This window comes from Meriones unguiculatus, chromosome 1 (assembly GCF_030254825.1).
Source record: "Meriones unguiculatus strain TT.TT164.6M chromosome 1, Bangor_MerUng_6.1, whole genome shotgun sequence".
Lineage (NCBI taxonomy): Eukaryota > Metazoa > Chordata > Mammalia > Rodentia > Muridae > Meriones > Meriones unguiculatus.
This window is the reverse complement of record NC_083349.1, coordinates 190,744,219-190,754,990: the sequence shown is the minus strand read 5'-3', so window position 1 is coordinate 190,754,990 and position 10,772 is coordinate 190,744,219. Positions and strand designations below refer to the sequence as shown.

Here is a 10,772-nt window from a genome sequence, read left to right as displayed (position 1 = left end):
CAGTAATAAAATGTAGAACCTTAAAGAAAAACACCCTCTTGGATTTTACTCAAAGTATTCTTCTCTCTTCTTTCAGTAGGATTTAGATTTGAACCCAATATGGGGTTCCATTAGAGAAAGTAATGATAAATGGTCTAGATGTCCTTCCACAGACAGCTTAGGTGGACAGTCTCAGTCCTCCACAAGAATGGTCTTGTAGCCAGGCGCAGTTTGCGGCCAGCCTGGTCTATAAAGCAAGTCCAGGACAGCCTAGGCTACACAGAGAAACGCTGTCTCAAAAAAATAAATAAATGAAGAGTGGTCTTGTATAAGATGGGTTCTCACATGGTTCACAAACCTAGGCGAGTGAAGAAGACAAAGATTCATTGCATGGCACCAGGGAAAATCTTAGCGAAGAAATATTACTGTGAGCCAGCTCTTAAAAGTGAAATTCACTTCAGGGCGGTAGGGCTTGCGTAGGTCATCCCGAGCAGTCCAGAAGGCGGCTAGACCGGCCCATCCAAAAAGCGAGAGGCGTTAACAGCCACAAACACCGGCACCAGGAGGTGGAAATGGAGCTGCTCAAGGATAGGGAGGAGCGGGGGATCAGGGCGTACCTCAGACCTCGCCTGCCGGTGTGGCTCGCCTCCATCCCGTTCTGCCCTCCCGTGTGCGCCGTGTGCAGCACACCAACCTCGGGGTTTGCACTGGGGTCTTACCATCCTCTTTCCCTCTCCTTGTGGCGCCCACGTTTCCTTTTTTTTCTTTTTGGTATGTTCTCCTAGGAACACTCCACCGCCAGCCTCCCAGCGCACACCTTTACCTTTGCCCTACTCCCAAGCCCCGCCTCTAACTTTCCGCTCCCCTCATTGGCTGCCTGGCCGTCCAATGGCCCGGCGGGAGGCGCGAGCCCGCAGTCTCGGCCCAGGGCGTCCGCGGGCGTCCTCGCGTCTCGCGAGCGTTTGCGTGTCTGGCGGCGGCGGCTCTCGCGCGCTCCGGGTCGCTGAGGCGGAGGGTACCGCTGGGCTGACTAGAGCAGAGAGAGACAATGTTTCGAGCAGCGGCTCCTGGGCGGCTCCGGCGGGCGGTGAGTCCCGGCAGGAAGGGCGGAGCAGGTGCCGTGCGAGCCGCAGCCTGCTGACCCTGTCAGGCGAAGGTCACGGGCTCCTTCCACCCCCGTAGAGCGGCGGTGCGGCGTCGGAGACCCGGGTCAAAGTTCAGGAGCCCCCGCCCTTGACCGCTTCCGGGTCGTCCCCAGCCCGGGGTTCCCACGGCCCTGGCCCTCGCGGCCGCCGAGGGGCTTCCAGGGTCTGGCGCCCGGAGGGATCTGCGTCCCCAGTGCCGCCGCGGAGCCTCCCGGGAGTAGCTGGGAAGGCGGGCGCCCCTGGCTGCCCTGAACGCCCGCTGGCCCGGGCAGGGCGGAGGGGTTGGGGCCTATCAGCCTGGGGTCCAGTCTTGACCTTCAGTAGTCAGGGAACTGTTGGCAGTGCGAAGGTTTCGATGCCTTTTCTGTGGTGACAAAAGTTTACCACTCGTCTGTTTCCCGAGGACTTGCAGAAAGGAGAAAAAACGAAACAAAACATTTTTGTGAGTGCCATAAGGGAACAGCAGTTGGAGGCTGACCAATTCCAAGTCAATAAGGAGTTTGTAGGTTTTCTCATTTACATTTAGATTGCTAGAGAAACAGTATCATCAGCCTTGTGCTAGAAATTATCCTGATGTCTTGCAACTTGTCTCCTATTTATTATTTTAGTGTCTTTCCTCCCCCCCCCCCCCCACTACCACTGGGATTTTTCTCTCTGGGACACACAGGCTTCTTGGAAGTTTGAACACTTTGTGCGTGTGTTGGGGGGGGTTGCTGCTTTGCTCCATAAAATTTGCCACTCCTTGTAAAAAAAATTAAAACACTTTGTTCCTAGTCTTTCTCCCACGAGATTTTTTTAACCCCCTTTCTTTAATAAGCAACTGAAAACCGTGTTTTTGGGGAAATTTCAACCACCAGAAACTGACTTGAAGAGCTATGCAGTACTTGGAAGGCAATTTTGTGGATAAGTTTTATGCCTGGCATAACTGTGGTAAGGAGAATTTAGGATTTGGTAATTTTGCAGAGCTAATGGGAAAATTCACATAGCCAGTATTCATACATAGGCAACATTGCCAAACGTTTGTTGTGATTTGCCAAGAGTTCTGACCTTGGCCTGTTTTAAAATTAGAGGTCAAACTTAGTACGGTACTGTCTCTGAAGTCATTAGTATTTTTAAGATTTGAATTGCAAGCACCAAACAAATGGTTGGAATACACTCATGGACACACAAAACATATATTTAGCTTTTTAAATTTTAAAATACTTTCGAGTGTACAGAAAAGTGGCCAGAATAGTACAAAACAAAAACAAAAAACCCCAAACATTTCCCAGAACCGGTCCTCAAATTTCACCAGGTGTTAACAGTTGACACATTCCTCTTACCTCTCAGTGTACATACACATTGTTTTTCTAAACTATTCATCCTAGACATACTCTTTAATTCTAAATGGTTCCCTAGGTATCTTACAAGGATGAGGCTAAGGAACTGGCTCTGTAGTAGAGCCATGCCTTCTGTTAGTTTCATAGTACAACAAAAACAGGCAAGTGAATCTCCAAGGATTTGAAGCACCCCCTCTAAGGTACCCCAGTTCCTCTGGTTCTCAGGCCGATTTAGTCTTTTTTAGAAAAGCTCCTCAGCCTTTCAACTTGGCTTTTGTGACATTGGAATTTTTATGGAGCACAGGACTTCTGTTTTGTAGACTGTTACGCAGGTATGTCAGGTGTGGTTTATGCTCTCAGAACATTGTATTAGGAGGTACAGGACACTAGTTTGTCCATTAGTGAAGATCTTAACTTTAGTTACTTAGGTAAGAAGTTGTTTGCCAGGTTTTCCCAGTGTTAAGTAAATATCCTTCTGTGTAATTTTAAACTAATTAGATAGATAGAGTGGGGACTATGTGAAGCCTCTGTTTCTCACAGATTTTTAAGAGATTTTATTTATCATGTATGCAATGTTCTGCCTGCATGTACACCAGAAGATGACACCAAATCTCATTATAGATGGTTATGAGCCACCATATGGCTGCTGGGAATTGAACTCAGGACCTCTGGAACAGCAGCCAGTGCTCTTAATCAGAGATGGCTACTGAGCCACCTCTCCATCCCTCTCACAGATTTTTACCTACTAGTTTTAGCACTTGATTTTTAATTGAGAAATAATACCATGATTTTTCTAATCCACGATTCCTTTGTTTATTACTTAGCATTCTATGCTAAGGAAAAAATTTCCCTTCTTGCCTATTTATATATTTATAGATCCAGGGATCCATGTTTAAAAGATCATTCTTACTACCCTTATTTTGATACTCAAGTTCTTCCCGTATTTATAAAGTGGGAACCAATTTAATCTGGCTATATAAATTACATAAATTTATGATACTATACAGCCAAAATAGTTTATCTCAAATCTTTGCCTTCCCCCCCCCCCCCATGGGTTCTGGGGATTCATACCCTGTTCCTCATACTTCCTGGGCAAGCACTTTATCCACTGAGTGCTCTCTCCAGCTTCTGCTCTAAATTAAAAAAAAATCAAACAGGAACAAAACCTCTGTAGCTATGATTTCTTTGAAAAAAACCCAAATATGTGTTTTTACTAATAACATATTTCCTATGTAAGCCATTTTGGTTTCGGCTGATTGGTGTCACTAAGCAATGTCCTTTTGGAGAAGATCCTCAAACTCATCCAAAATAAGGTGTTTTTGTTTGTCTGTTTGCAATAAGATCTTGTCCAGACTTGGCTGGCCTGACACCCATGGTAATCCTCCTGTCTCTGCCTATTAGATATGTTAGGACACCAATCAGTGAAGGTAGTTTTGTGCCAAGTTATAGAGCTAGATAGTCCACTCAGGAAAATAGCCAAGGATTTTCGGTTAGTTGGTGTTCTTGATGAGTTATTGTATGAACTGGTATTTATTAATTTGTTTAAAACATTTTTGTAGATTAGTAAGAGCAAAGAAAAAAAATTTTTATGTAGTAAGTGAAGCAACACTTTAAGGTCATTTAAGTGTTCTTGTTCCTTTGCTCACTGGCAGACAGGAAGACTGTCATGATTGAGAAGCTGTGAACTATTAAGGACAGGACATTTTTCAGAGCCCATTGCCCAGCATTGATGAATGATATTGAACTCTATGATTCACATGCAAATTTAAATTTTGTTTGAAAGAAGAGAGCCAATTTTGGTGTGATTCTGAAACAAAATTTATTGCATAAATGATTTCATTAAAATTATGCTACCTGCCAGTGTGTCTACTAAGAGTCTTGTCTGTTTTTAAAATGAAGTAAATCAGCTGTTTTTAATATTATAATCAATGTCATATGACATTTCTAGTCATCGTTAAAAGCTACTATGTTTTATTACTAAAGAGGTTAAAGTAGTTTAAGTACATAAATGTAATATACGTTTTATTATGAGAAAATTATGCTAAAATAGGGATAGGAGACTTTAATTATTATTTAATCCCTTTAAGTAGTATTTGGCAAGATTTTATAGCTCATTTCTGTTGTTTTCTGTTTGCTTTTTAAGAAGCAAAAGGTAATCAAATTTTAAATCGTTGTCTGTTCCCCTACCCCTCCATATCTGTACCCTATGTCCTGTTCCACTTGCTTTCTTAAAGGTGCTTAGGGGAGAAATAGGTTAGCATGCTTCTTACTACTTTATGAGTAGGTTTTTAGGGGTACTAGATTGTGCAGTTGCAGTAATGAGAATGCTAAGAAACTGAAAAGCAAAAGCAGAGTTAGCAGTGTCGAATTTGAATAACAGAAGGACCAAGATGAGTTCATTGGACTAACTAATCAAGAGTGTTTGTGCTGTGGTAGAGATTGGCTTCATGCTGTGGTAGAGATGGAAGCCAGCTTGCTGTGAGTAAAGAAGAGAAAGAAGAGAGATAGCAGGGAGATCTGTGGGTGTAATAAGCTTGGCTCTTAGAGGCATAGGGACGGTGATGACCTGTTTAAACACTGCACTCAAGAAGTATGCTGCTTGAGAGGACCAATCATTATACCGGCTGACCTGCAGAAGAAAAAAAACCACATTTTACTGTTTGGAACCAAATGTAGTTGGTATCTAGATACATTCCCAAGAAGCATGGTGGGTTATCTATGTCAGTGACTTAGCAAGTTATGTACTAGCTACCTAGGTATCCTTATATGTGTTTTGATGCTTGTGATGGCCAATTGGATTTGATTGGATTAGGGAGCCCAGCGGGGTAACACAAGTCTTTAATTCCAGCACTTAGGAGGCGGAGGCATACAGATCTTCTGAGTTGGGGTCAGCCTTATCTACATATTGAATCCCAGGCCATCGGGTTATATACTGAGACCCTTTTTAAAAACAAAACATGTGAGGCATTGATCAGGCATATCTTTGGGTCTGTCTCTTAATGTTTTCACAGAGTTGTTTAGCTGAAGCGGGAGCACCTGCCTTGAAAGTGCAGCGTCCCATGAGCCGAGGTTCTAAGTGGAAAAAACAGGGAAAAAGGAGAAAGCCACTTGAGCACCTGAAGTGGAAGGTTTTGGTTTCTTGGAAACTCAGTTGTGTCATGTGAATGAATGTGAGTTTTGTTTTGGTCCCAAGTGTGGGATCTGGGAATGTTTTTAACCAGTGGAAAACTGTTCCCTCGGAAAATAGCCCCCGTGAGAGGGCATGTGATGTTCGTCAGCTGAAAGCTACCTAGCACGAGGGGCATGATTTTGTGAGCTGCAAAACATCCTCATGTGGGCTTCTGAGAGGGGTTAAATGAAAGCCCACAGACGTGAAACAATGCTTTCTGCATCTGTACGCTTTTGTGTTACTACACTTTACAACGGTTCCATTCTTCGCTGGTCTTCGCAGAGAGAAAAGCTCCAGAGTAAACTGCTCATGCTTTGGCGGAGTTTTGCCGCTTTGGTGGGCTCATGCCATTTGGGCAGTGTCTAGCTGCTTCTACTGAATGCTTCCTTGTTGATGCGGGTTGCTGCTGCTGCTTTGCTAGACTGCTGGTATCCTGAGTTTGGTAATTTCCAAAGAATCCATTAACCTTTATCAGCAGGAAGTAAAGAGCTCTATAACCCCTGGCCCTACTAATCTCTACCTAAGGTGTGGGGGGGAGGGTTGGAAGGGAGGTAAAGGCATTTAAAAACATTAAATAAAAATCTAAGCCTGCAAATACCAGCTTTCATTTCTCTCTTCTGCCCCAGGAACAAATCGTAGCAGCATGCTCCCAGTCCTGTGAATTCTGCCATCTTTCCCTGCCACAATGAGCTCTACCTTCTTAAGCCAGAGCCAGAGCAAATCCTTCTTTCATTAAGTTGCTTCTTATTGGGTCACATCACTGAGAATAATTAATACAGTGATTAACTCTCAGATGATCCAGGAATTGTTGCTTTTTAGGTTCCAAATTTTCAAATACTTTGGAAAACCTTTTCATTTAGTCTCTTAACATTCATTGAGTGCCTCTTACAAAGCAGATACTAAATTCATGGGGGAAAGAAGATGGGGCCGTGTCCTTGCCTGTTTGGTGCAGGTAGCCTGGAGAAGATACAGGCCAGGCACAGTAAGTGGCATCAGGGTAGGAAGAATAAATAGATGTTTAAATGGGAAGCATAAAATCCTTTGGGGGCCAGAGAAAGTCTAAAAGGGTATTGCATAGTCTTAACAAACTGAGGTTTGTTAAGCTTCTTACTACACCATAATAAAAATGATGGTTTTCTCTAATGTTTTAGTACATTACTTGTGATATTGAGGATGTTAGGCAAGTGTTCTACCATTAAACTTTATACCCACCCTCTTTTATGTTTTATTTTGAGACAGGGTATTACTTTGTAGCCCAGGCTGCCCTTGAACATGTGATCTTCCTATATTAGACTTATTAGGAGCTGAGATTTCAGGGCTGTACCACCCAGCTAGGATTTTTTCTTAGACTAAAAATGGTGGCACATGCCTGTAATCCCAGCCCTCGAGGAGGCAGAGGCAGAGGCAGGTGAATCTCTGTGAGTTCAAGGCCAGCCTTGTCTATGAAGTGAGTCCAGGACAGCCAAGGCTACACAGAAACCCTGTCTCAAAAAACAAAAAAGTAGGCCACTGAGATGGTTCAGTGAGTAGAGCTGCTTGCCATCATGCCTGACAACTGTAGTTTGATGTGTCCCTGGGACCTATGTGGTGAAGAAAACTAATCCCCTTAGGTTATACTGTGATCACCACATGCTCACTGAGGTATATGTGTGTATACACACAAAATAAATACTTTTTTCTTTAAATGGGCCACAGAGATGCCTCAGTGTGGGTGAGAGTGCTGGACTCCCAGCACCCACATAGTGGGCTCACAATCATCCATAACTCTAATTCTGGAGATGTGATGGATTCCTCTGAGCTCTGTGGTTTCTAGGAAGTGCACATAGACACATGCAGATAAAACATTCATACACATACACGGAAATATCTAAAAATAAAATGTGTGTTTAAATCAATCACCTTACCATTGCTTTGATTTTGTTCATGTCGTGTGTTAACATGTTTTTATTTTTAGTATGGTGTTTCTGATGATGAAGTAGAAACAAATATCCATCACATTAATTTGAATATTTAAAACTATTTAAGGGGAAGGAGAAAAATGACAGTGGCTGCTGAGATTTGTCTTGGTCTGAGGGATCCATGGAGGCCCTGTGGGTGATATAGCAGCAGAAAAGGAGTCTGCAGGGCCAGCAATAACTAGTGTGGGGGGGGGAACTTAATGAGAAGATGCCGTTAAAATGTGGACTCATGAAATCTGAAGGAAACATAGCAGAACAGAGCTGGGCTTGGAGAATGACGAATTTATATCCTTTACTGCCATGTCTTAGCCAGCAGATTACAAGCATGAAAGTTGTTCCTGATGAGCAGTGGGGATTCCAGCCCGGGGAGATGTGCAGCTTCCTGGAGCTCCTGTAGAAACAGGTCGTTGCTGCATGAGGCTGGCCCTAGGCCCACCAGCCAGCCGGGGCCTATGCTGCTTGCCCTGCTGGAGATAGAAGGCACAGAGCAGCAATGCTGCCCACAGGCTACAAACACAAAGGACGAGCCTGGCAAGCCTTGGGTTGCAGACGTTGATGGCAGAGAGGTGTGCAGCAGCCAAGACCTGCACAGAACCTGCCCCTAAAGCCCTATCTAGCTGCAGCATCACCCTGACTTTGGGCAACAGCAGAAAATCCAAGAGTCTAAGCAATGGTCCAATATTTATGGTGCTTCGGTAACCAGAATCCTTGAACCAGACCAACAACTCCTTTCAGTGAATATTTGCATGCAGAACTGACTGGACAAAATGAATGAATGAATGAATGATACCATGTGACATACTGCTGTTGGCAGTGCACTGTGATGAAGGAATATTTGATGGAGAGGTGGGAAAGATAGAGGCATGGAGCGATGAGTGAGTAGTGGAGAGGCAGAACTAGAGAAGGCTGCAGTGGATAGGGAGACCAGAGGACACACGATGAAGGCTGACAGAGTGGTGTGCAATAGCCTGGAGCTTGCACTCCAACTTGGCCCCTGAACATGCTGCCCGGTTGCATGAAAGCCCTGGTTCTGAGCAGCTACAGGCTGACCAGGATGCAGAATGGTTCGTTTTCTGGATTGGACCTCTTCAAAAGACCTTTGGTCAGTGCTGTCCCTGGAGGCCACTTTGGTATCTGTAATCTGCTGCCTCAGGCTATGTTGAAGCTGGAGGTTTGTGTGCATGTTTTTTCTGAGATGGCTTTTCTCTGTGTAACAGCCCTGGTTGTCCTGGAACTCACTCTGTAGGCCAGGCCTGTTTGCCTCTGCCTGTTGAGTACTGGGATTAAAGGTATGTACCGCCATGCCAATGAGGCCATGGCTATGCTGCCACCTGAGGCCATGTTGATGTCCTTGGCCTGTACTGCTGCCATGGGCTGTGATGGTATCCATTGGCCCATGTAGTGGCAGAGGGCCACGTTGATGTCCCTGGTCTATACTGCCACAGGAGACCATGCTGAGGTCAGTGACATCTGACACCAGGGATGTTTGTGGTTGCACTGTTGCCAGAAGCCGTGTAGGAGCGCATGATCCATGCTCCCATAGTCTGTAAAAGTCAAGGAAGGCACTTTTGCCATGGTATTGATGACTGCAGACTCAGTTGAGAAAGAGGGACATAGACAGCTTCTGTGGCAACCTTCTCCCCCCTAAAATAACAGCCTCTACAGAAAGTCATCAAAGAGAACTCTGAAAAACTGATAAGGGTACTGAAGTCTAACTCTGGAGAATTGATGGCTTCGGTAGGGGTACAGGTAGGGAAGAACTGTGTTTTGTTATTTTTGCTTTTGTTCTTTGTTGTTATTGTTGTTGGGTTGGTGTTCTGTTTTGTTTTGGAGACAGGGTTTCTCTGTGTAGCTTTGGCTGTCTCAGACTTGTTTTGAAGACCAGGATGGTCTTGAATTTACAGAAATCTTCCTGCCTCTGCTTCCTGAATGCTGGTATTAAAGGCATGTGCCACCATGCCCAGCTCAAACTCAGTTTTCTTTAAGGGGTGGGCCACTGGGAGTTTGACATACACCAGTGAGTATATGGGCACATAAATTGGTCCTCTTTTCTTTTCCTTTCTTTTCTTTTTTCTTTTGGTGAGCAGTCCCAAGAGTGGGGGCCAGACCTAGGAGGACTGGGAAGTGAGGGGGCTTGGGGTTCATAATTTGAAATTCCCAAGTACTCAATATTATGAAAAAAAAAAAGGCGGGGGGAAGCTGTTTAAAAATCATGTGAGTTGGGCATGGTGGCACACTCCTTTTAATCTCAGTACTTGGGAGGCAGAGACAGTACTTGTGAGTTCAAGGCTAGCCTGGTCTTCATAGTGACATACAGAATAGCCAGAGAAACCTTCAAATAAATCAGTAAGTAAATAATAAGTAATAAAATGTGTATTCCTTGTAAAGTAATGTAGAATACACAGAAGAGGTCTTGGGACTTAGGGAAAAGTCCTGGAATACCTGGACACAGTCTAAAAAGGAGACTACAGCCCCTTGCTTTCATTTCCAGATCTCAGGGCTTAGGTCGGCGTTAGAGCTCCCCTGCATTCTGCTGCCTCTACACAATGGTGCAGTTCAGTGTAACCTATTGCACAGTCCACTCCTTGGCTTCAGGGAGTTGTTCTCTAGAATCTTCCTCAATAAGCTTCCTGCCAAACCCAGACAAGGAAGGTACAGTGTTAGGTGGAAACAGATATTTAAACTGTGTACTAACCTACTGTGTTAGTTTTCTTACCTTTTGTTCCAGAATGGAACTAGCTATTTTTCAGTTATTCTCTGGGGCTCAGTGAACAGTGCTGGAGAATGGCCGACTTGGGCCTGAAATGACTCTTTAGAGGTCAATTTACACATTACAGTAGTAAAAAGGATGCTTTCTAATACTTGGAAATTTTGCAGTGTTTCTAAATATTAGGAAGTATGTATGAATGCATATGTGTGTGGTATGTGAGAAGGGAGGTGCATGTCTGCTATGGCATCCACGTGGTGGTCAGGATGACTGGAGTCAGTCCTCTCTTTCCACCTTTATGTGGGTTCTAAGGATTGAACTTAGGATGCCAAGCTCATGTTGCAGCAAGCACCACCTCACTGCCCCCGCCCCAGGAGAGGTTTGTTGGGGTCAGAGGACAGCTGTAGAGTTGGTTCCCTCTTTTAGTGTTACATGGGTTCCAGGGTTTGAAGTCAGGTAGCTAGGCCTTTCCCTGCTGATTCATCTCTAATCTTT

General features: G+C 44.5%; 1 protein-coding gene across 2 annotated transcripts in view; it reads left to right on the top strand.

The window, feature by feature from the left end:
* The first annotated feature begins 892 nt into the window (after positions 1–892).
* Positions 893–10,772, top strand: part of Etfa (electron transfer flavoprotein subunit alpha) — a 61,972-nt gene continuing 52,092 nt past the window's right edge. The window contains exon 1 of one of the 2 annotated variants that reach the window (XM_060374211.1): positions 893–1,066. In XM_060374211.1, coding sequence (XP_060230194.1) covers positions 1,028–1,066 — 39 coding nt within the window. In that variant the 5' untranslated portion in view covers positions 893–1,027. The remainder of the gene's footprint in view (positions 1,067–10,772) is intronic. The other variant, XM_021656239.2, reaches the window with a different exon arrangement.